The sequence below is a fragment of the Vulpes lagopus genome, chromosome 13 (genome assembly GCF_018345385.1).
Source record: "Vulpes lagopus strain Blue_001 chromosome 13, ASM1834538v1, whole genome shotgun sequence".
NCBI classification, from domain to species: domain Eukaryota; kingdom Metazoa; phylum Chordata; class Mammalia; order Carnivora; family Canidae; genus Vulpes; species Vulpes lagopus.
In genome coordinates, this window is record NC_054836.1 from 29,789,726 (window position 1) to 29,815,457 (window position 25,732).

General features: G+C 33.8%; 1 protein-coding gene across 2 annotated transcripts in view; it reads right to left on the minus strand.

Annotated features, from left to right (window-relative positions):
• AGMO (alkylglycerol monooxygenase) overlaps positions 1-25,732 on the minus strand; it is a 334,118-nt gene that overhangs the window by 175,723 nt on the left and 132,663 nt on the right. For both annotated transcript variants that reach the window (XM_041727450.1, XM_041727449.1), the window contains exon 5: positions 20,311-20,406. In XM_041727450.1, coding sequence (XP_041583384.1) covers positions 20,311-20,406 — 96 coding nt within the window. The remainder of the gene's footprint in view (positions 1-20,310; positions 20,407-25,732) is intronic.

Consider the following 25,732-nt stretch of genomic DNA (forward strand, 5'->3'; position numbering starts at 1 on the left):
ATTTCTGATCCTTGGTCCTGGCATGCATGCAGCCAGATTTAAAGCCACACAAATGGTGAGTGCATTCAGATGATTAGAGCCTTGGCTGAGTGCATTATTATTATTATTTTTTAATGTCAAGCACTTTTCCTCAAAGAAAATCTTTTGCTCTTACAGGCTAAAGCATGGTAATATCAATACAAAAGATTCCTCCCACCTCCACATTTTTAACGTTAAAAGCCAAGTACAACACAGGCAACCCCAGTCCAATTTCCTGGTAATGCCTATGCGTACCTTGGAGCTGAGGAAGACCACCTTGGTGTGGGAGATGATTCATCATTCAGACAGCCCAGTCAGAATTGCTTTTGTAGAAAACTCTTCTGACTCAAAATCATGGAGAAGTCATCAATAATTAATATGGGTTGAGCATAATGACTTAATTATCGCCCACTTTTGCAAATTCAGTCATTTAGCAATACAACCACATCTAGCTTTGAATCACTTCCTGAAAATATGTTACTGTGGAAATAATTGCAGCTATTCTCTTTTTTAGAAAATTAGTTTTTTGTCTTATTTTTAAAGATTTGGATGAGTTAATTTAAATGACGGAATTTTATAACATTTGCAGGACTAAAAAACATATAGTCCAATACTCTGTTATTTTTTTAAGTATAAAAACTGAAGCTCAGAGAAGTTAAATTAATAGTCCAAGTTCAAACAGCTTGGGAAAAGCCCTAAAGTCTTCTCGATTTCACCTCAGGATTCTTTTTATTTTTCTATCACATTGCTTCTAAATGGTACAGAAATATTTCTATCAAATAAAAATAATTTAAACTTTTAGAAGTTTCATGGACAATAACAAAATGCTTTTTTAATTATATTCTATTCAACAGAAATCCAGGTACTTATAACAAATTTAGACATTTCAGATTCCAATCCACTCATGGGATTTTAGGCACTTCTAGTGTTCTGTAGGTCCCCACAGCAATGGTCTAAGTCTTGTATGCTATAGATTTCTGTCAGAGTTTGATAATCTGAGAATCATGGATGCCTAGAAAGGCCATGAATGGGCTTTAAAAAGTCAAGAACACCCTTAAGTGTTATACCAAATTTTATGAATATGTGCCAATGGGTGTTTTTCTGGGAGGAAACTACTCTTTTCATCATATATTCAAAGGGATAGGTGAGTCCTCCCTCAGAGGTTAAGAACCAATGTTGCAATCAGAGGTCTTTAGATTATTTCCTTTGCCCTTATTTAAATTGTGTTTTCAATTTCCATACTATTAAAACTTGGATGCTAATTTCTGACCCAAACTTTAGAACAGTAACCTAAACATTTTGCTATTTCTTGAAATCATAGTTTTCCAAAGGGATAATTTCTTGAGCTATTTTTCTTGTATAATAATAATTATGAATGAATAAATAATGAAAATGACAATTTTATAATAATAAGCTCCATCCATTCCATTGATTAAATTATATCCAACAGATGTGCTCTGGATCATTTGCCATAGTGGCCACAAACTCAGTTCTCTCCCATAATTTATGGGAGGGGAGGAGAAGAGTTAAATATAAAATCAGGAGAACAGGGTCTTAATTTACTGTCATCTTCTCATCATGTCCTTGCCTTCATCAAAAATAAAGTGAACTTGAATGAAAGGCTCCTCATAATGAACTAAATGAAACTCCAAATCTTTGAAATTCAAAGCTGTTCAAACTCTTCCTCAAGACTAAATTCCAATGTTCTCTTTCTTCTGCCTCAAAGGCCTTAACCTTCCATCTCAACCTATTCAAATCCGACTGTTCCTTTAAGACATACCTAAATTTTGAAACACTTTTCTTGATTTTTTTAATGAGAATTTTGTTTACCTTTCTCAAAATTGTATTAAGACATCACTAATTTTTGTCACACTATTCTATTTCTAGCTATTTGTATTCACCTCCTATACAATATTGAAAGTTCAATGAGGACAGAAACTGTACCTTGTCTCGCTTTAAGTTTCTCACAGCACATGCAACATTGCCTTCCATATAGTGACAACCCAACTAGATTATATTGAGCAGATAAATTTGCCCCACTGTCCTCCCCACGCTTTTGCGTTTATAGTAGTAGTTCTCAAATGGAGATAATTGTGCTCCCATGGGACATGTGGCAATATCTGGAGATACTTTTGGCTGTTAGAACTGGAGGAAGTGCTACAGTAATTTAGTGAGTACCAGGTTTTAGTGCTGCTAAACATCCGACAATGCACAGGACAGTACCCCAGCATTGATAATGCCCTCTGATTCATAGGGATACAAGTCTTGCTGCACTTTAATCTTTTTGCAGTTCTGGAGGAGGCATTGTATAATTCTTGTCTTCTAGTCTGGAAATTGGAGGAAGGGGTGCATTAAGGAATGAGCCTAGTGGTCATTCCCAAGGCTACAGGCAAAGCATGAGCCTGAAGTGTCCTTTTCATTTAAAGCCCAGAGAGCAAATCCAAACATGACCTGTGATCTAGTGAATTGGAAAATTAAGATAAATAGATAAAATGAAGGAGCCAAAAGCCAGTAACAACAAACAATAAACAAACGAACAAAAACAAGAAATATTAAAAATCACACAGTCCAGATAATGGGATAGTTGAATTCTGGTGATCATTGGCAGATGGATTTCTTGAATTATTTTTATGTTTTCTCAGTTCAGTTTGTGAAGGCTTCAGCTTCAGTTAAAGGGAGCCAGAGATACAAAATACAGTTTCCCTATCACCAAAGGATTCTATAATGTCTTTTGAGAGTTCTTATGACCCTCCTCTCTCCTTGCACTACAGTCACATTTTGAGTGAGCTGAATGACGTAGAGGCCTAAAGGTTAGTGAAACTTCCGTTGTATCTAGGTTACCAGGCAGGAATAATTTTGCCCTAGAAATTGATAAAATAAGTACATGTGGTAAATAAAATAATTAAATGTCTACTATGAGTTGGTTGTAATGAATTCCTTCCACATTGTAGCTCTCAAGAGTTTTCTAATTAACCCCCATCACCTGAAAACATACCTCTGGAGGTCTTTCCAATTGAAATTGAAAAAAATCACTTAAAGTAGAACTCTATAAAACATCAAAATAAATGTTCTAAATTAATGTCCTGTCTGAAGTTATTTCTTATAAAATTAACATATTCTATTCTATACATTTCTTAGTTATTTTCACTGATTCTTCTGGTTGGGAAATATTGACTGTTTAGGGTTTTGTAGTTCAATTAAGAGTCGCAGAAATGATTAACTGATGCACAAGTTGGAGCGCCAGACTTGCTTTCAACAAAAACTCAGTTAATTCAAAACATGATTAATTTTGTTTTAATGAATTGCTTGGAAAATTGCCTCTTCTCACCTTACTTTGACTATTGATATTACAGAAGAGACTTTCTAAATCCATCTTAAAAAGAAACCACTCAATTCTATTCTTTTGTCAAATTTTAGTATACTACTGGAAATGTCACATTATATTTCCACTCTTCAGTTTTTCTACTTGCAAATGGGTACTAAAAATACTGGAATATATTATTGAAAACCTACAGGAATATTCATAACCACTTAGTTTTCAGAAAGAAAACGTGAGCCTATGGTTAAGTATAAGTTTCTTTCCAAATAAGACACGCTTACAAATATTCATGCTTCCTGTCTGAGAGGGAGAAAATCATAATAGGGAAAATATGTCCTAGGAAGCATGTGTTTTACAGAATCCTCATTAACAATGAATGTGCTAACAATATGATAGATGCTGAAGAGTGACTGGGCTGGGGGTGAAGTGAAATGAAATCTCCATAGTAGGAAAATGCCTGCATTCAGATGAGCATTAGATTTCAGTGATGCCATTGACTCTAACTAGTCAAGACTTCTATATAGTATCATGCATGATTGATGTTCCAGGGACACATACCACTTGGGCCTCTGTGTCTCACTACAGATAGTATTTAAGGGAAATACTAACTTGTTCCTAATACATTATCATCTGATATACAAATCACTGTCATGTTATATTTAACCAAGGATGATATGCTTGACAGATAGTCTGAAAATGGCAAACTTTTCAGGTACATTAATCACAAGATTCAATGCAAATCCAAACTAAAATTAAATGGACTGATAATTATACACTGATTAGTTATTTATTTCATGGTAATTTAACTTCCTTCTCTCTTTCCTTTCTTTTTCCTTCTTTCTTTCTTTTTTCTTTTTCTTTTTCTTTTATTTTTTTTTTTTACTTCTTTCTTTCATCTATCAGCTAAGCATGTCTGCAACTATGCATGTACCTTTATGAATAAAAAATTCAAAAAATCTTTTATTTGGAAAGATCTCTACAATGACTATAGGATTATGCATATCTTTTTGAAAAGCAAGTTGGTTATAAATATTTCCAAGACCTTTCAATTATATATTTAAATACTAAGTTATCAGTAAAGTTCTCTATTAGCATTGGAAGTAATGTTTCAGATCATTAAAATCTGTTTTATAAATTTTATCTGAGTTTTTTATCAAAAGATAATTGCACAATAAGCCAACCAAGTAATCCCTTGTCAGCCAGTCCAATCATTCTGCAAAGATTTTTTGAATTTCTATGGACTTTACTAGGCTTTAGAAGTAAAAAGAAATGAACGAGTACACAGGCATTTCCTGCAGGAAGCTTATTTACAAGCCAGTGGATTCTTCCTTGGAAAAGTTAGAACATTTTCAGAAAAAAAAAAGTTTTATAAAGTTTTTTTTTTTCAAAAATTTTCTGTACTTTTGAGAAGGATGAGAAAATCACTCTTTTTTTTTCTTTTCAGTTACTACTGCACAGTGCAGATACTTGAACTTATAATCAACTTGAATTTATAACTGGCACAAGATTACCTAATAAGAAGCAAATTAAATTCCTTTCTAGGTCAAAAACTAAAAATTACCTTTGGTAAAAGTATATTCTTATATATAGCCCCCTATAGTGTAGCTTTGCAAAAAATCCTATTGATTGCTCCTGGAGAACACTGTAGAGAACTTTCTTTTGTTCATAAGCTTCTTCAACAGTCTCTATGTGAGGTTGCTTTATTTAAGAGGTATTTATTGAGTGCTTATTTTATGAAAAGTACTTATTTTATGAGTGCTTATTTTATGAAAATTAAGATCTTTCCAGAGACCACAGAGTGGAACAATGGAAATTACAATTTAGTTGCAGGTAATTTATTTCTTAAAGTTACAATGAGGGACACCTGGGTTGCTCAGTGGTTGAGCATCTGCCTTCAGCCCAGGGCGTGATCCTGGAGTCCCAGGTTCGAGTCCCACACTGGAATCCCTGGATGGAGCCTGCTTCTCCCTCTGCCCATGTCTCTGCTTCTCTCTCTCTGTGTCTCTCATGAATAAATAAATAAAACATATTTCTAAAAAGTTACAATGAGTGACAATGCCAGTTATTATTGCTTGAATATATATATATATAGGAATAAATTTTTACTATCAAGAAATTCTACAGCAATTCCTTATTGAAAGTTTTAGTAAAGGAATAAAATCCATGAACACTGCAAGTTAACACATTAAAATAATTTTACTTCTTATTCTGAATTAGTTGATTTTTAAATACTCATCGTTCTTGTTAAAATCTTAATCAATCTGAACATTTATGGATAAATTTATATTGTAGAGCATCTGGTGATGAAATGTAAAAATAAAATCTTAATTACCTCCCCCACTAGTTCTGCTATGTTAATTCAAGACAACACACTCAAGTATTTAGACAGATGGTGGCGGCAGCCATATTAACCTCTGATTTCTCTACAGGGAAGCAAGAGAAAGCAGAGCTCTTAGGATGTGTGCTTGTCTGCCTAGTTTCACACTTTGAAATCCTCGACAAATGCTGATTTATTCACAGCCAAATGTTTTCCTATCTGATTAGGCAGCTTTCTACTTCAGTAAGCATGTAATATGGAGGTAGCTGAATTTCCACACTGAGGAGTGAAAAAACAATATTTATAGTTTGGAAATAAAACAATCTGGAAGAATCAGGACTGTTGGGATCATAAAGAGCTTCATAGGGAGTAAATTTCTGATGAATCTATACCATAGGGTTAAAGAGTTAAAAGCTTAGTTTTAAGAAGAGTGAGACTTAGGCTATGTTTATACAATAAACAGCAGTTTTAAAGGACTGCGTTTATAATAAATTATCTTGAAGGCTGATTCTTGTCATTTATGATTGTATTATTCCTTAAACAAGAGGACAAGAGCTAGACTAGTTAGCATTTTATTTGAATTTGTCTCGGCTTACATTTTAAATAACACTTTTGACTTTTCCTTGGAAAAATGAATGCAACTAGCTACTGAATGTGTTTCTTCAAAGAGAGGTCAATTCCAAGTGACTTTCTTTTTTTTAATGACACCTATTAAATTGACAGAAGGGAAATAGGAAACATTCATAAGCATAACATATAAAACTTTATTCTAGTGTAATGCAAATTTTATATTTACCCATTTGGATACTCAGTGGAAAAAAAAGAACCACATTATTATCAGTAGTAGTAACATTTGTTAAGAAAAGGTAGCTAATAAACTGAGGGGTTAAGTAGTCCTTGTTTAAATATCCAATCTAAAAAAAAAAAAAAAGTCCAATCTAGGCATTGTAATACATGCCCCATATATATGATTCATTCTAAAACTCACTACATTTTGATTACTATTAAAATATTCTCAATTTCAGGTGTGGCTTCTACATTCATTCATCAACAAATATTAATGGATTACTGACTATGTACCTGGAATTGCCTAAGCATTTGATACTTCCATCCATAAAACATATGCATCTGCATTAGAGTTTATAATCTCATGTGACAGATCTTCTAATTATAAGTTTTGGTAGTTAAAAAATATTTGCAAGTACTAATCTTTTAAAGTCAAATATAGAATGGATTTTTCAATCATTAGGTTAGAAGCTACAAGGATCTGTCTTAAGTTCATTTGCCCTGTTTTCATGTGCATACTTTCCTTCTAAGAACAAGCTAAAGAATATGCCCTCCACTCATCCCTCATGATTTTTTTTAAAGATTTTATTTATTTATTATTCATGAGAGACATACAGAGAGAGAGAGAGACAGAGGCAGAGACACAGGCAGAGGAAGAAGCAGGCCCCATGCATGGAGCCCAACATGGGACTCGATCCCGGGTCTCCAGGATCAGGCCCTGGGCTGAAGGCGGCGCTAAACTGCTGAGCCACCCTGGCCACCCTCTTTTTTTTAATTAGTACATTCTGTCTTAGTTCATGATGCTATAACTAAATACAATATATTAAATGGCATAAAAAACAAACATTACTTCTCACAGTAACAGAGGCTAGGGAGTCCAAGATCAAGGTGTCAGAAGATTCAGTGTTTGGTAAGAGCTACTTTCTTACTGTTTCCTCTCTTTCATGTCTCTTCTTACAAGGGCACTAATCCCATCATGAGGATTCCACTCTCATGACCTGTTTACATTCTAAAAACCCCATTTTCAAACATCATTATGTTTGGGATTACAGCTACAACACATGAATTTGAAGAAACACAATTCAGTACTCTCTGATCTAAGTCTTTCCTATGAGCATTTGTTTCTCTGGTTCTTCTCCAATACACATATGTATTGTAAAAAGTCTAGTTAGCAAGATCAATTCATTCGTTAATTAAAAAGATATTCGTTGATGGTCACCCAAGTTCAAGACAGTGGGAAAACAAAGATGAATAAAACAGTCTTTATCTTCAAGAAGTTTACCGTCAGCTCCTATACTCATGGTGCTCAAGCTTCATAATATCAATGTTGTAGATTCCTATCCTAGCTCAGAGGAGATTTATTCATATTCTGTGGTTCTTAGAAGGGGTCTATCATTCTATATCTTGAGAAAGCACCCAGATAATTCTGATACATGCATGTGACCCATCCATCTCCGCCTTTATGTACCAATTCTAATAAATAGTCTTATGACTTCTTTCATAATAACCACTATAATAACTAGTATTATTTTTCCTGATTATTCACTTAACAAATGTTATTTTATTAAGCCTCACCACACTCTATGGGGTGAGTATAATTACCTTCAGTTAACAGATTAGAAAGCAAGGTCAGAGAATTTAAATAACATTTACTAAATATTCCCACTCATCCTTTAGCAAGCATTTCTTGAGATTCTATTATGCAGGAACTCTTTTAGGTTCTGCAAACACAGTAACAGTAGTGTACAAACCTCTAACAGAGGGCAGATATCTCTTTGATTATACAACCTATACTCTTAAACATTATGTCGTATTACTCTCTTGTTCCTAAAATATTCTTCTTTTCAAGTCTGTCAGTAGATTCCCAACTTATACTTTATGCCAGAAAGCTTCAAATTCCAGTCTTTTCAGAACAGACATTTTAAAACAGTGATCTATGAATTTTTAGATAGTCCAATGATATTTTTCGGGAAGCTCAATATAGTTTTTGTGTGTGTGTGAAGTTTTTTTCTTTAGGAAAGAATCACTAAAATCTAATAAATTCTTGAAGGAGGACATGATTCTTAAAATGATCCTTAACAAGCAAAACCAGTTAAGTACAGCAGTTTAGAATAGTCTCTTTGTCTGGCCCAGAGTAGGCACTCAAGAACTATTTTTTTAATGTATGATTTTCAAAGAGATTTGATTATCTAATACATTTGGGAAAAAACTACAAAATAATACACGAATAAGTTGAGGGTGAATTATCTTAAAAGGTAACTATAGAATAGAACAAAAAATCATTTATAGGGAAAACATGTATAGGACTTAAAGACAAGCTACAAAGAGGTTAGAAGCAACATCAAGATTTGATCATGGTGTTGACCTGAAGTAGCAACGGAAGCAAAGAAGAGCAGCTGATTTTTTTTTTTTTTTTTTTAAGAAAGAAGCCACATGAGTAACTGCTATGCCAATCACTGCAATTATACGTACAGTCCTTCGGATTCTCTCACTTATATACATATCTTTTTAATTTTTATTTTATTATTTATGATAGTCACAGAGAGAGAGGCAGAGACATAGACAGAGGGAGAAGCAGGCTCCATGCACCGGGAGCCCGACGTGGGATTGGATCCCGGGTCTCCAGGATCACGCCCTGGGCCAAAGGCAGGCGCCAAACCGCTGCGCCACCCAGGGATCCCAAGAGCAGCTGATTTGACACATAATGAAATACATTTAAAACATGTTAACTAGGTGTAGTGTTAAGTATTCCTGTGAATATGTTAAATGAGACATTGGAAACATTGGCCTTAAATCCATAAGAGTGTTAGCATTAGAGATACAAACTACGTAATTACTTAGAGACAATATGAGAATAGTGAAGTAAATTAAGTTCTAAAGAAGAAGAGTACTACAAAGAGAGAATTGGAGGGGTGCTGGAGTAGCTCAATCAGTTGAGCATCTGTCTTTGGCTCAGGTCATGGTCCCTTTGGCTCTGGTCATTGTCCCAGAGTCTTGAGATCAAGCCCTGCCCATAGGAAGACTGCTTCTCCCTCTTTTCCCTGCTCCTGCTCTCTTTCACGATCTCAGTCTCTCTTTCAGATAAAATTATATTAAGGTAAAATAATTCCTTTAAAGGAAAAGAGAGAATTGGAACCTGAAATTCAGAGAGGAATAGAAGGGACTATGAGAATAAACAGGCAAAAGTACTATGAAATATCTCAGTTTATTTCCAGAACAAAAGTCTTATTAGATTAGGCACTACTGAAATAAGCACGTGATGAATGAGAAGCATGAAATTTTATTTTTGTTAAAATAAGTATTTTTCAGAAACATGTGTTTTAAAAACTACTTCTTCCTGAAAATTCCTTTAAATCTTAAAAGATACATGATCATAAGCCTTAAAAATTTATATTCTATTAGGGGAGATATGGCATAGCTATATTCCAGATATAAGTATGAATATGTATATGCATAACAAATTTATTATACAAGAGATATAAGTATTTATTTAAACACTGCCATATGCATTTATTAAAGTTCATTCATATGTATATAATATATGTACTTACATAGACAAACATGTTCACACAATAGATGAGGCAAATTTTGTTTTTTGCTATTAAGGAACTCAGAATAATGGGAGAAACAGAGTTTAGCAAGAAATATAATATAGAGGTATAAGAAGTAAAACTAAGCATTATTAACTGAATGCTTTCCATAAGCAGGAAACAGTGTGTCATAACATTATGTCCTCCAACAGAGTTTATACTCTCATTTATTAACTGTCAGGATGGAAATAGAAATAAACACAATTGTAATATAAAGAAACCGCACTTAAAGAGTTAAGTAGGAGGTGAAAAAAAGACACTCTGAAGGAAGTGGTAATTGAATAGCATCAGGAATTACATTTGGAAAAGGTCATCAACAAAGAGAGCATGTATAAATACAAAGAATGAATAAGTGTTTGGTATGCTTGAGAGCAAAATGCAGGGTGGTTTGGCTAGAGCATCTAACTAATAGGATGGGAATGCAGAGGTAAGCAAAGATCATATTCTAAGAACGCTGAAATCTATTCATGAATTTAAGGTATTTGATTTTGTCTTTGAGGCAGCAGAAAGCCATTCAAAACTACCCATTGTGGATGTTTGTTCTCATGTTGGCAGTGCCTGATATTACTGGGTTTCTAAAATCATCACCATGGATGTTGTATGCAAATATATAGAAAAGAGTATAGGAATAGAAAAAATAAAATTCTATCATAGCCATCTATGTAATTGATGGAAAGAGTATGAGCTAAGGTGAAATAATGAATGAAAAAGGTTAAGAAAGATCAAAGGGCTATTTAGGAGGAAAATGATTGTATAATACCTTAAAAGAGTGAAAGGATGAGCTATTAACAATTATGCCATGAAAATAGGCATATATTGGGGTTGTTTCAGGTAATCTGGGTCATTTCTAAGAAATGTAAAATCAGTGATACCAGATTACAGAGGAGGACAGATGAAAATTTTTTACCAAGCTTTGTATCACATATCTGTTAATCTAGCTACAACATTCGGCAAGTTATTTAATCTCTAATACTTCAATTTCCTCTCTTTGAATGGGGACAATAGGATTGTATGATGCTTAAATCAGCAAATCTTATGAAATACTTAGCATAGTGACTGACACATGGCCTGAGCTACATAGGTACTTACTGTTAACAGAGGACATACTTAATGAAGAATGAATTTGAGTTGGGCCTTAAAGAATCTATATAGAAAATATGAAAGAAGAGAAATACTAATGATTGTATATCAGATGTATTTGGGAACTGGAAAATATCTAATTTGACAGAATTGCACGGAATGGAAAGTATGGGATGTACACAGGAAATCTATTTGGAAGGCAGTGCATGAGAAATATAAAATTAAAACAGTTTAGATTTCGTTCATCAAGCAATTGAACATTACCAAGAGATTTCCAGTAGGACTGGTCTCTGAGGATAAGTCAAATTATAAGAGGGACAAATAGGTGTGCATAAAAGTCACACAGAATTTGGTCCAGGCAAAAATTACAACTGAGCTCTGTCTTAACTAACCAATAGCTTTGATCTTCTTTCAGTGTGCCATATGGGTCATTTATGAACCCTGCTGCCTCCCATCATGGTACAAATAAATATAAATATATAAATATATTGTTTGAAGAGGGTGATAAGTAAGTCATAGCCAAAACATGAGCTCTGAAGCCAGCTGTGTTACCTTATATAAACTGTAGAATCTCAATAGTCTTAGCTTTAAAAAGGATAATGTTTGCCTACAAAGTTGGTGAATATAAAAATTCCAATTTTCTGAAATTGTCTATTAAATTTCTGGGATAGTTTCCTGCTACATGTACTCCTACATGTATCCTTAAAATAAAGCCTCATTAACTGAAGTTATTTGAACTTATATTGATTCTTTACAACCTATAAAAGTTTAATTGACCTTTAGTAATTCAAATTATTTTATTAGAATTAAATGAAAATTTTTCACTTGGCACATATTGGATGTTTAATATATGGTGGCTATTATAACATTAAGATCAGAAATGGATGAAAATAAGGAATCTGGAGCCTGACTTCTTAGTACAAAGCCCAGCTTTGACAGTTACTAATCCTGTGATGCACGACAGGTTATTTAGTATACTTAATTTGAGGAAATAGTATTACCTATTCTATAGACTTGTCTTGAAGATTTAGTGAGAATATATTGGTTAAAATGTTTAAAATACTTCCTGAAAAAATGAGTTCTGGAAAAGTAAATGACATTCAAAATGAAAAATATGAGACAAACAGAAGTCTCATCCCATCAAAGTTTTTCCTTGGGGCATATCACATCAATGACAAATATAAGTGAGAATTTGTGACTTGGGATAATCGTAGCTGTTTAGTCTTCTAAAATTCAGTCATTTTAAAATATCTTTTGAGCTACTTTTCCTTCATACAGAATATTATATCTCATTGTTCCAGTATTTATTTATTTATTTATTTATTTATTTATTTATTTATTTATTGTCACATGCAAGACTAGGAAAGCAAGAGGCACTCAATGAAAGTCAATAGGATATAATAATTGAAATATTTAAAAAGATACATTGAATTTGGCAAATTTCATAATTTTGTACATCGATTGGTTCCTGAATTAGAAAAAAAAGTTTATGACAAAAACCCCTAAATAATGCATTTCATGATCAGAATTTCAAACTCATAAAGAAATACATTTTTCTCAAGTAAACTTGTGCATTACTTCCTTAAGTCTAAAATCCAACTGCATTTATTCATATTAATGAGTCATACTAACCAAAATAAGAGTTGCATTAAAATTATAAGGCATAAAAATGTACGTAAATAATCATAACGATGTCTAGGAATGATTAGTAAGTGACATACAACAAAATCAGTATCTAGATTACAGAAAAGATAAGAACAATAACAGAACTACTGCAAACATTTAACTGACAGATTAGAATATGAACTATCTTTTTAAATACTCAATACTGTGTATTGTTATTATCTTTATTTTACATATGAAGAAACTAAGGCACAGGAAGGTAAAGTACACTGTCCAAGGTCATAGTAATAGCATAAATGAAGTCAGGACTTGAACTCAGGCAATACAATCCCTGAGGCCACAAGAGGCAAACATAGCTTACATTATGTAAATACTATTATTTTTATTTTTTATTTTCTTTTTTTTTTGTAAGTAAACTCTACACCCAACATGGGGCATGAATTCATGACTCTAAGGTCAAGACTTCCAAGTTCTATGGACCGAGCCAGCCAGGCACCCCTACTTTTATTATGTTTTTTTAATTTATTTATTTGTTTGTTTATTTATTTATTTATGATACAGGGAGATACGATGCATGAGCAGGGAGAGTGGGGGGACAGGACAGAGGGACAGAGAAAAGTAGACTTCCTGCTAAATAGGGAGCCCAAATATGGGAGGGTTTGATCCCAGGATCTGGAGAGCATGACCTGAGCCGAAAGAAGACAATCAACTGAACCTCCCAGGCACCCCACTTTTATGATGTCTTAAGAAAAACACTTGAGTTGAGTAAATCTGTGTTACAATATTCATATATAAGGTCTAATAATTATAGTATGTGAAGTATTTAAGAATATCTTCCCAAATACCATCTTTATGCAAAAAATATTAATTTATTAGTGAAAAAGCTTTATCAACTAGCTCAATAATTCTAATATATTACCTATCCACACAAAAAATAAAATAACAGCTACAGAAATTTGAGATAAGCTAAACATATTTCTCTGTAATCATGACTTAAAATTCATGTTACAAATATTATATATTTTATTCTTTCTCATCGGTTTAATAAATAATAAGATGTAATAGATAAGTCCACTTAAAATAAAACTACATTTTCATACAAGACTGGGTCTTGGTAGACTCCATAAGATTTTGATGAAGAGAAAAATACTGCTAGGCTTCCAAGAAAATCATAATGTTGGACAAAAAAGGGCAATAAGCAAACCACTCTATTAGTTGTATGAAGAAGTCAGATCTCCTAAATCCCAGCTCATGCTGCTACCACTCTATTGTTTTTGCTGTTATAAAGTTATGTTTTCCTATTTATGTATGTATGTATGTATATTTTTTATTGGAGTTCGATTTGCCAACATATAGCATAACACCCAGTGCTCATCCCGTCAAGTGCCTCCCTCAGTGCCTGTCACCCAGTCACCCCATCCCCCCGCCACCTTCCCTTCCACTACTCCTTGTTCATTTCCCAGATTTAGGAGTCTCTCATCTTCTATCACCCTCTCTGATATTTCCCACTCATAACATTTTCCTATTCTTCTATCTCCTACCTTCTACGAACTTCAAGTTCCTATTGTCTCTTCAGTTACACTGCTTCATAATTCCACTGCATATCTCTTATGCTTTCTAATTTTGCACATTGCATTTCTGTAGTTCTCCTATATTCTAATTTCTATTGATGCTTACTCTATATGCATGTCATATACATATTTGCAGAGAAAACATCTGCTTGGGACAGTTGTATGAGTATAGTCTTGTGATGAGAAGAATTTGTTTTCCTCATAGCTTGCCAGCTAGAGCTCTGATGGCACCGTTTGTGCTTAGTGGATATAGCTCACTCAGTAGGATTCTAATAGAATGACTGTCCTAAGGCATGTCCTGATTGCAAGGAGAAGAGGGTGGGAGTGGGAAGATTGAAAGAAGAAGTGCCAGTCTCATGAAGCTAGGATCAGAAATCAAAATTTGAGACAGCAAGAGTGACTGGAAACTGAAAGGTTTCTTTCCTATAAAGAAAGGACTCACAGAGGGAGAAGCCACAATAACCACATATAAGTCTCCTGACTCTTGAATTAAGAGTCTTGACTGACTCTTAAATATCATACAAATATTCATGGATAGGAAGAGGCATTAAGGAACTTGCTGAAAAGCTAGAAATGTAAAAAGCTAGAAAATTGCTGACGAGGATCTCAACTGTTGCCTAGTGCTGGTAAGAGAAAAAGTAGAATGCAAATGCTAGATTTTTGTAAACACTACAGGCATTTCATTTAAACAAAACAAAACAAAAACAAAAGATATGGGGCACCCGTGTGGCTCAGTTGCTCAAGGGTCTGATTTTGGCTCAGGTCAAGATCTCCATGTTCTGGAAAAGAGGACCCCCATCCTCAACCCAACTACCCTGGAGCCCAGCATGGAGCCCTGCCTCAAACCTTGCATCAAGCTCTGTGCTCAGCGGGGAGTCTGCCTCTCCTTCTTTGTCTCCCTGTGCCTGTCCTTCTGCTAGTGCTCTCTTTCTCTCTTATATAAATAAAATCTTTTTAAAAAAAAAAGTTTTTGCCCTAAGAGTAAAGACCACTAATTAAAGACCACCAAGGATAGTAAATATACCCCAGGATTCAGATCATACCAAAAGTCCCATGTCCAATCAAAGCCTCCAAATATGTAGGATAATTAGCTAATTATTTCACTGTCTCCCACAATAAAAATAATAAAAAGTCAGAGGAATATCACATAATCTAAAGTCCCTATGACAAATGTGCCAAGTAGACTGGCATATAACAACAATAATAATTTACGAGATATACAGAGAAGGAAACTGATCCATAACAAGAAAAAAAAACAGTCAAATGAAGTAGACTTGCACATGACTCAGATGTTGGAATTAGTTGATGAAAAATTAAAAATAGGGCAGCCCGGGTGGCTCAGAGGTTTAGCGCTGCTCAGGTTGTGATCCTGGAGTCCTGGGATTGACTCCCATGTCAGGCTCCCTGCATGGAGCCTGCTTCTCCCTCTGCCTGTGTCTCTGCCTCTCTCTTGCGCTCTGTGTCTCTCATGAATAAATAAATAAATCTTTAAAAAAATAAAAATTTAAAATAATTATTAAAATTAAGACTTGAAAACACAGTCATAATGAGTGACAGATAATTTCAGCAGAGAAGTAAAACCTATTTATAAATAAAAATGGAAATTCTATAACTTAAGGCACACTATCTGATGTGAGATATCCACTGAATGGGCTTAATAATACATTAGCAAGAGCAGGTGAAAAGGTGATTAAATCTGAAGACAAATTAACAAAAAATAGCCAATTTAAATAAAAAATGAAATTTAAATAGTTAGAGAGCATAACTAATATGAATCAATATCAAGTAGTCTAATAAACATGTATTTTGAGTCCAGAGAGAAAAGCACAGATACAATGTTTAAGGAAATAATTAACAGGTAGGTTGGTTTGTTTGTTTTCCAAACTTTGACCTAAACTATCTGTGAACTCTAAACAATGAAGTAAGAGAGAGAGAGAAAGAGAGAGAAATATATGACATAAATAAAGGAATAAAAGAGAAAGAAAGAAAGAAAGAAAGAAAGAAAGAAAGAAAGAAAGAAAGAAAGAAAGAAAGAAGGAAGAGGAAGGGAAAGGAAGGGAAGGGAAGGGAAGGGAAGGGAAGGGAAGGGAAGAAAGGAAAGGAAAGGAAAGGAAAGGAAAGGAAAGGAAAGGAAAGGAAAGGAAAAGAAAGGAAAGGAAAGGAAAACTCTCTACTCAAAGACTATACAATTGTCCATAAGAAAGCCCTGGAGAACTTTTTTTTTAATTTATAAATTTTATTTATTTATTCATGAAAGACACAGAGAGAGAGGCAGAGCCATAGGGAGAGGGAGATGTGGGACTCGATCCCAGGACCCTGGGATCATGCCCTGAGCCAAAGGCAGATGCACAACTGCTGAGCCACCCAGGTATCCCCCTGGAGAATTTTCAAACAAATCATTTTATATGAGTCTTCCTATTAAGTTATAACAATCATTAAAGTGAGCGATTAGTATAAGAGGAAACAAATCATTGGAAGAAAATAGAAGTCTAAAATTAGAGCCAACTGCATATGGTCAATTTCTTTTCAACAACGGACTCAGGAAATCCAAAGTCTGAAACAAAGTCTCCAATCTAAAGGGTGCAATAGTAAGTGGGGTATTCAAAAAATGATAATCAAAGACTTTTTGGAGAAAATACAAAAAACAAACAAAATCCACCTAAAGTAACCAGTAGGAAAAGATAAATTAAACTTTGAAATTTAACATTTCTTTCAAAAGTAATCACAAAGAAAATGAAAAAACATGCTACAGGATGGGGAAATACAACTTAACTACATATAATCTGACAATGATTTATGTCCAAAATCTATAAAGAATTCCAAGATACTCAGGCAAACAACTTAATAAAAAATAGATAAAAGCTTGAACGGGCAGCTTATTAATGCAAATGCATCAATGCCCAATAAGTACATGGAATGCTGCACAGCATCATCATTTATTAGGGAACTATTATCAAAAAGAGATAGCTCCTTGACCACATTAGAATGGGTAAAATTAATGTTAATATCTCATCCTAATCCTTCATTCCTAGTCATCCCAAATATCTCTCCCCTGGGAAAAGAGTTGGCTATCCACATAGCCAAAGTACTTCTAGAAACATTTCATGCATCTGTGAACATATAAAACATATGGTTGTTTTCTCTTTTTTAATATAAATATTAACACACACCATGCCCTGTTATTTTTTGGATATCTGTCCAGATTAGTACATAAAAAGATTGCTCATATTCTTTGCAACTGCATCATATCCCATTTAGGGGCTTCAGTTCAGCAGTATAAAAATTCTTGAATCCTGTTGGTTCAAATCTTCAATACCAAATAATTATTTCTCTTTTATGTTTCTTTGCCCAAGCATTGACTGATACAGCATGAACAATGATAGCAAATCAAAGGTAAGAGATAATGTTACTATTACTCTTGTACTGTGTGAATCAACCAATACCCAAATATCATTTAAAATCTGAAAAAAGTTACAATGTTCCACAGCTATTAACTTTAAAACATGTATTAAATAATAAATTTTTCTACTTGCCAGGGTAAACTCAGAAGAAAAGAGCATCACTGACTATGTGTTGCAGACACTTTGGATGAATGAACAATAAACAAAAATGTAGGCAAGAATTAAACAACAGAGTATAATTTATAGCAGATTTTGTGATTTTCAGAAAAGAGAAAAGGGACAGACACTGTTGTGTCTTCATCAAAAGTAATCCAAAAATAAATAGAAAATTTCATTATAAACTCGTCAGTTTGTTTCATGATATATTTTTTCTCTCACATACAGTCTTCCAAAAGAATATTGTTACTGTTTTTGCTTTGTCTTGTTTTTTACTTTCTAACCTTTCTAACCTGATTGATTGACACACATGAACCTGTCTTCACTTTTACAAAATCAGTACCTTCTTACGGCCAAATCCCCCTCAGAATGAAAGCTTATTTTATGGATGTCAGTAGCAGTGAAACAACTGGAAGAATCAAACCTCCATTTGGGACTATTCTAGGCTGTTTGGCCATCATTGTCACATGTATTTCAGCTCGCATATTGTTTCTGTGAATGGAGTATTGTGTTCGTGTATTAAACTTTGAAAACCTAGGGCAAGCACATGATAATAATAATATATATATATATATATATATATATATATATAGAGAGAGAGAGAGAGAGAGAGAGAGAGAGAGAGAGAGGCAAGTGTAATCAAGAAATGGAGTGAAAAGAAGACTTAATTTTAAAATATATATATTTTATATATATATAAAGTATAATCTACTTCCTGTATGATTCTGTTCTTTTAAACGAGTGGTAATATGCTGTCTACAATAATAAATGTAATGAAATACACAGCTGTAAAAAAAATCTTATAAATGTATTCACACCTAATGATATCATTTTAAACTTTTAGAGAAAACCTCAATTTCACAAAGTGTCTTCTTGCTTCCTGTGAAGCTCAGTAGTAGTAATTATACATGATACTATATTTTAAAAAATATGAGGTACAACACATGTGAAAGGTTGTCATACTTTGCTTTTGAGCTTGGAAATGAAACCACCTGGAGGTTCTGAGCTTAAAAGAAATGTCTCATCACTGGCTTGCCTCCACTGCCCATTTACATATTGCAATGGAACTCAAGCTCATAGACCTCTCTGAGGGGCATGGGAAAATGAGGAAGTTACTTAGGCACCATTGTTCTGTATCCAAACTAATACCTGACCCAACACGTGGCCTGACCTGTAGCAGAGCTGCTATAAAAATGTAATTCTCCTTTAACCCCTCCATGTAAATCATCAGAAAGCTTTCCTCTACTGATTTAAACAAATTTGGTCTTTGACCTCTACAGTCAGAATTGGCCTCAGACGGTTGTCTTATTGACTGTTTGATGTATGTCAACTGCCATAAAATGTAATGCTGTTTCACCACAGGTCTTCAAATAATGCCACATATGTCCAAAGTCATAGCAACAGTCTCTGTATTCCAAGTAAAGCAGTAGCATGAAATACTGCAGATTAATGAATAATGCACTTTGTTGTATCAGGCTTTGATATCAAATGCAGCCGTGATCTGCAATATTCAACCAGCTGCAACACCCATCACTGTGTTTCCTACGAAACTTCAAAAGGCTTCCAACAAATGCCAAATGCTTAGAAAGGTTCTCATGTGTATAAGTAAAAATTTTTCTGGGTCTGTGATTTTTGGTATTTAACAACCAGAACCGTACAATAGTTCATAAAACAATCAGTTGCTTAATGATCTATCTGCAAACATTCATATCTGACAATTTGAGATATCACAGAAAACCCAAGAAACTATACTTGCTCACTTTTCTAAGGAGAAAAGAACTAAACATATTGAACACTCTCTAAATAAAACCTAAACTCTAAAATTAAAGCAAGATTTCCAATCAAATTATATTTTCACAATTTCTTTAAGCATTAAACTTTTTCCAAGGAGTACCCTCTGATTGATATATGTATGTGTGTATGTATAAATATGTACCTTAAAATGTTATCAATACCAGTACACATAATAAATTATATTATAAAATGATAATTATTTAAAATAGCATTTATATTAAATATATAAAATTACATATATTATATATTTGTAAATATATTACTATATTTATAAATTATCTATAATATATTTGATATTTATTAATATATTATATTTATATCTTTAAATAGAAATGAATTTCAACATCTTTTGGTAAACAATGTTTAATAAACTGTAATACAGGAAGACATTGTATTGAATACAGTATTAGAATGTTTTGGTACTTAATAGTTCAAAAAATTGTTTTATTTAATTGAGACCAACTGGCCTCATTGCTTCTTATAAACTTTGCAATATATATTCAATAAAAAGGAATAAAAATGAACAGATGTTTCTCCTTAAAGAAGGCAGACAAAGATTTTTCTTACACAATAAATCAGCTGCTAGTGGATTTCGAGGACATTGCTTCAGGCTAACTATTTAGGTATAAAACTTAAAAAAAAAAAAAAGAGTTACCTCTGTGTGGATCCAAAATTGGTAGAGAAGATTGAATTGAAGATGAACAGCATATACTGAAGGTGGTATGAAGAGGGCCAGGGGAGAGTAGAACATCTAAAAAATTAAACATTTTAAAATTATACATATTACTTCTCAACATAAAACACAGTTTTATTCATGGTTCAATGTTATGAGTATAAGCTTCATGAATACAACTTATTCTTTAGCAAATATACCTTATTCTGTATATTTTATTGCCACATTTGACTTTGCAACATTAATTTTCCACATGGTGATAAAGTTACAGACATGTTGGAGCTAAGTCCACCAGACTTTTTAGTTCTCATTTAATATTGTCTAATTAAAATAGCATACTTGGTGTGTTATTTCCTTAATCTTGAAAAGGTTGGATGTGTTTCCTGGAAGTAAAGAGGTTTTTCTTATACACAGAAATACTGAGAAGGAGAAGGAGAAGAAAGAAGAAGAAAGAAGAAAGAAGAAAGGAAGAAGAAAGAAGAAAGAAGAAGAAGAAGAAGAAGAAGAAGAAGAAGAAGAAGAAGAAGAAGAAAAGAGAAGAGAAAGAAAGAAGAGAAGAGAAGAGAAGAGAAGAGAAGAGAAGAGAAAGAAGAGAAAAGAAGAGAAGAGAAGGGAAGGGAAGGAAAGGAAAAAGAACAAAAAAGAAAAGAAAAGAGCATGTGCCTTTATACCTTGACAGATCCCCATAACTGTATTATGGCCTGGCATGCTTAGTAAAAAAATGAAATTATAATTTAAAAAAGTAACTTCATATAAGAATATAACAAGACGATATACATTTTCTCTTTTAAATGTTCTTATGTGGTTGATTGAAAACATGATATGTCTTAAATTCTTCAAAGTTAGTAAGGAAGAAGCTATGATAGAATGCCATAGTGGAAACAAATTTTAAAGGTCTGTATTTCCTAACAGACGGAAATGCCTCTGTCTTGGAAAAACAACTTCTGCTTAAACCGCAGAACTGGTTAGAATCAACTAATAAGCACAATCTGCTGTGTTCTCGTAATGACTTTGATCTCCAAGAGCGATTTCATGTTGTAAGAAAACATTTTATTAAATGAAATGTTAAACAAACAAATAAGAATAAAAGGAATCTTTCTTCCACTTTACACTTTGGATTTTATAGAGTTAATATTTCCAAAAGACTAGTTATTTTAAAAGTATTTCTTCTAAATATTTAAATTTTATTTCTAAATTATTGTTATAGTTTTTGTTCTCAGGCCAATATCATTTCAACTATGTTTAGCTGTGATTATGCATCTGAAATTGGACATTTACATAAACACTTCTAGTTTTGGTCTTGAACCTTAAGTCATGAAAAATCTCAACTGTCATCACAAGTAGGATCAGTTTTATTATTTATAAATGTACTATTAAGCAATGGATTGGATTAGTGAGTAACAAAAGAATACTAGGCTCTTTTTCAAGACATCCATTTTAAGTCTTGGTTCTACTACAGAATCTCTGTGATGTTCACAAAGTTCTTAAATTTCTCTAGGCTTCAGTTCTCTCAAGAGAATGGTAAAGAAAACCATTTGAAACTTAGCCATCGTTTTGGTTCCAAAAGATCTGTGATATTATTTTGATTTTTTAAAAAATATATATTTATTTATTTTAAAGAAAGAGAGCAAGCTGTGAGTGGGAGGAGGGGCAGAGAGAGAGAGAGGCAGACTCCTCATTGTGCAAGGAACTTAATGCAGGGCTTGATCTCATCACCCTGACCTTACCACCCCGAGATCATGATCTGAACTGGAAAAGAGGTGAACACTTTCTATAAAACTAGAGACAAGGAAGTGTGTGCACTTGTGGATTCACAAATCTAAATAAACATATCTGAAAAGAAAATAGAGACAGGGTAAAACAGAAAAACTCATGTTCTCCGTGAAGTTTTAAATATGATCGTTGGCTGAAAGCAAGGAACATGACTGGAGAAAAGCCCTTAAGGAGACTGCAAAATTCTGGAAGGTCTTCTCCCCACTAGGGAAGACTATCATGTTTACAGCTTGGTGAGGAGCATGGACCACTCAGCTCTGGAAGCCATCTATGGAGGAGCAACAAGCTGCCAGTTGGTACTGTAGGGCACCTACAGAGTTCAGCAAGCTGAGTGTGGGAATGAAGTAGGTGGGTGACTGGATTTAAGCACAGCTCAGGGATTTCAGGACAGATGCAACAGTAGGCGGACTGTTTTCCAGTCAAAGAAATACACTTTAGGCTGGATGCTGTAGGAAATAAAGCCACGAGGCATGACAAACTGGGAGGAGAAGCAGGGGTCAAGAGAGGAGAGCTGTCCACAAGTGAGCTGCAAAGCAAACTGGTTAAAGTTAGGTGTATAATTACTTTGAAATGGAAAAAAAAAATGAGCTCCAGGATTCATGTCTATCTTATTTCAATAAACTAATTTAACTTTACTAATATCTATATTTCTATTATTAATTTTTACAAAGCTACTTAAGAGAAAAAATTTCCTTCATAATTGAGGAACTAAAGTTTGAATAATCAAGTACACTGTCCCACATTCCTAAAATCTACATAATCTATCAGGATACAGAACCAAATCTTTTTTTTTTTAAGATTTTCTTTATTTTTTCATGAGCGACACAGAGAGAGAGAGAGACAGAGGCAGAGACACAGGCAGAGGGAGAAGCAGGCTCCACGTAGGAAGCCCCATGTGGGACCCGATCCTGGGTCTCCAGGATCACACCCTGGGCTGCAGGTGGCGCTAAACCGCTGTGCCACCGGGGCTGCCCAGAACCAAATCTTCTGATTGCAGAGAGAGTATACTAATCTCTATCTATCCTTTAATTTACTTTGATTGCATGTTTGGAATAAGTGCCTGTGTTTCTACTTAGGACATCCTTATTTTAAGTAATTTAGGCTCATCTTTCTGTTCCCATTTCTATGCTTTTATCCATTTTTCCTTTTGCCCATTACACCTTCTTATCCATCCTATATTCTAGCCACACTCAAAACTTTATGCATTGAATTATGTTTCCCAAAAAATATATGTGAGGCCTAATCCCCTAGTACATCAGAATGTGCCCTTATTTGGAAATAGATTCTTTATGGAAGTAATCAAGGTAAAATGAGGTAATGGGGGAGGGGTCTAATAGAATTTGACAGGTTTCCATATAAACGGGAAATTTGGGGGCATCTGGGTGGCTCAGTTGGTTAAGCAGCTGCTTTGGCTGAGGTCATGATCTCAGGGTACTGGGATTGAGCCCGGCATAGGGCTCCCTGCTCAAAGAGGAGTCTGCTTCTCCCTCTCTCTCTGCCTCTCCCCCTGCTTGTACTCTCTCTCACTCTCTCGCTCTCTCTCTCTCAAATAAATAAACAAAATCTTAAAAATGGGGGGGGGGGTTTGGATATAGAGACAGACATGCACACAGGAAGAATGCCATATGAAGACGAAGTCAGAGATCGGCATGGTATATCCACAAGCTAAGGAACACCATAAATCACCAGCGAGTGACCAGAAGTTAGAAATGAGGCATGGAATAGATATTTCCTCACAGCCTTCAGAAGTAATCAACCCTGCCTATACCTTGATATCCAATTTCTAGCATCCAGAACTATGAGGCAATAAATTTCTAAGATCCAGTCTTGGTACATTGGTATGGCAGCTCTTAGAAACTAATACATACCATGCAGTTTCCTTGCATTTCCCTAAGTTTATTATATTTTCTCATAATTTTGAAAAAGATATGTTCCTTCTATATAATATCCCATTCACAATCTCATTTTGACAAAATTTCATTTTTCTTACAGATTGGGCTCAGGCATTTCTTCTGTGATGCTTCATTTCACCCATCATAGTTCTCAAAGCACACACTTCTCTCTAAAATCTTAACAACCTGTATTAACAATAGCTGTTGACTTACTGGAATCCCAACAAAGAAAGCAAGCACTTTAAGAACAGAGCTCATCCTATTTCTCTTTATATCTCCAACCTTTGCTACCATGACCAGCTCTGACAATCAAGATTGTATACAGAAAACAAAACAAACAAAATGAGTGGGATGTATATTTCAAAGTAGGAACAATTACATAGAAAGGGAGTTGAATATTTTAGCCAGCTTTACATTTCCTTAAAAGTAACAATAGGATAATGCTGTCTTATGTAGAGCTCTTCACTATGAGTCTTCTTATCTATCCTTCATCATAAAAACTACAAAAGACTATTAAGTATCTGTAAAATGAAACATCAAATATCAGAGAATGATTTTATTTTTACCAAACTTTGAATTGAGTTTGATACATTACAAAATAATTCCATTTTCCTGATGCATGCTAGAATCAAGGCTCAAACTAGTCAAAACACAAGATAAGGGCTTCATTTATTTAATATGTGGACACAAACTTTGTCTTATATGCTGTCTCTGAATGGTGGTTGAGGGTGGGGAGGAATGCCTTGGAATTCTGAGACAAAGTCCTGAGAGTTGTTTTGTTTCTTTACTGCACGGGGGGCTCAAGGTATGTTTTCCATCTGTAACTTAAGAGTTATGAGAATTTTATCCCCAACGTATTTAACTGCAGTACATCAAAGTTGTTAGTTTCTGTGCCTTTATTTGTTCACGTTTGTCTTTACATAATTCTAACTCCCACATATTGAAAAATAGTCTTTGCTTATGTAGTTTGGCAGAAAGTATGATATAATAAAAGATTTGAGATTTCACTAAAGGTTCCTCTGCAATCTTATATGTAATAAAAAACAATATTAATACAAGTGAATCATACTCGATATAGTTCAAAGAATTTCCATACTCATCACTGAAAGTAATTTTCAAAATAATAATAGACAAAGGCAGAGCAAATATTAATTATCCCATTTCATGTGCAAAATCACTGAAGTGCAAACATCAATCAATTGATTCAGAGTGGCGAAGCTAGCTAATTAGTGAGCTATCTGGGATTCAGACTTCCTTATTTCCCTAGTGTTTCTTAAATGTAATCATTATGTATTTTTTGTTCCCTAGTGTTTCTTAAATGTAATCATTATGTATTTTTAAATTATTATGCTCAAAAATAATATCATCACATATTACGGTTTCCCTAACCTGTGGTAAGAAAAGTGTTCATAAACTGATGTTATATTTCTCTACTCTGATGGTAGATAAAATTTACCTCTTTTTAGATTGCTTAATACACTATATATTTTATAAATTCTAATAGTATTCATTATAACACTAACCTGAAAAACAAAACAATTTTAAGAATTCAGATATACTACCGAGCTAAAAATAAATTACTCAGCCTAGTCATTTAAACTAAGTCCATTTATCATTAATTTACCATGCTCTTAAGAGAAATACTCAGCTCCTTAAATGTAGATGTTACTCTTTCCCATTCTATAGCTTCATATATGAAAAAAACATACCAAAATACATTCTATTCAAAAAGGTAAATA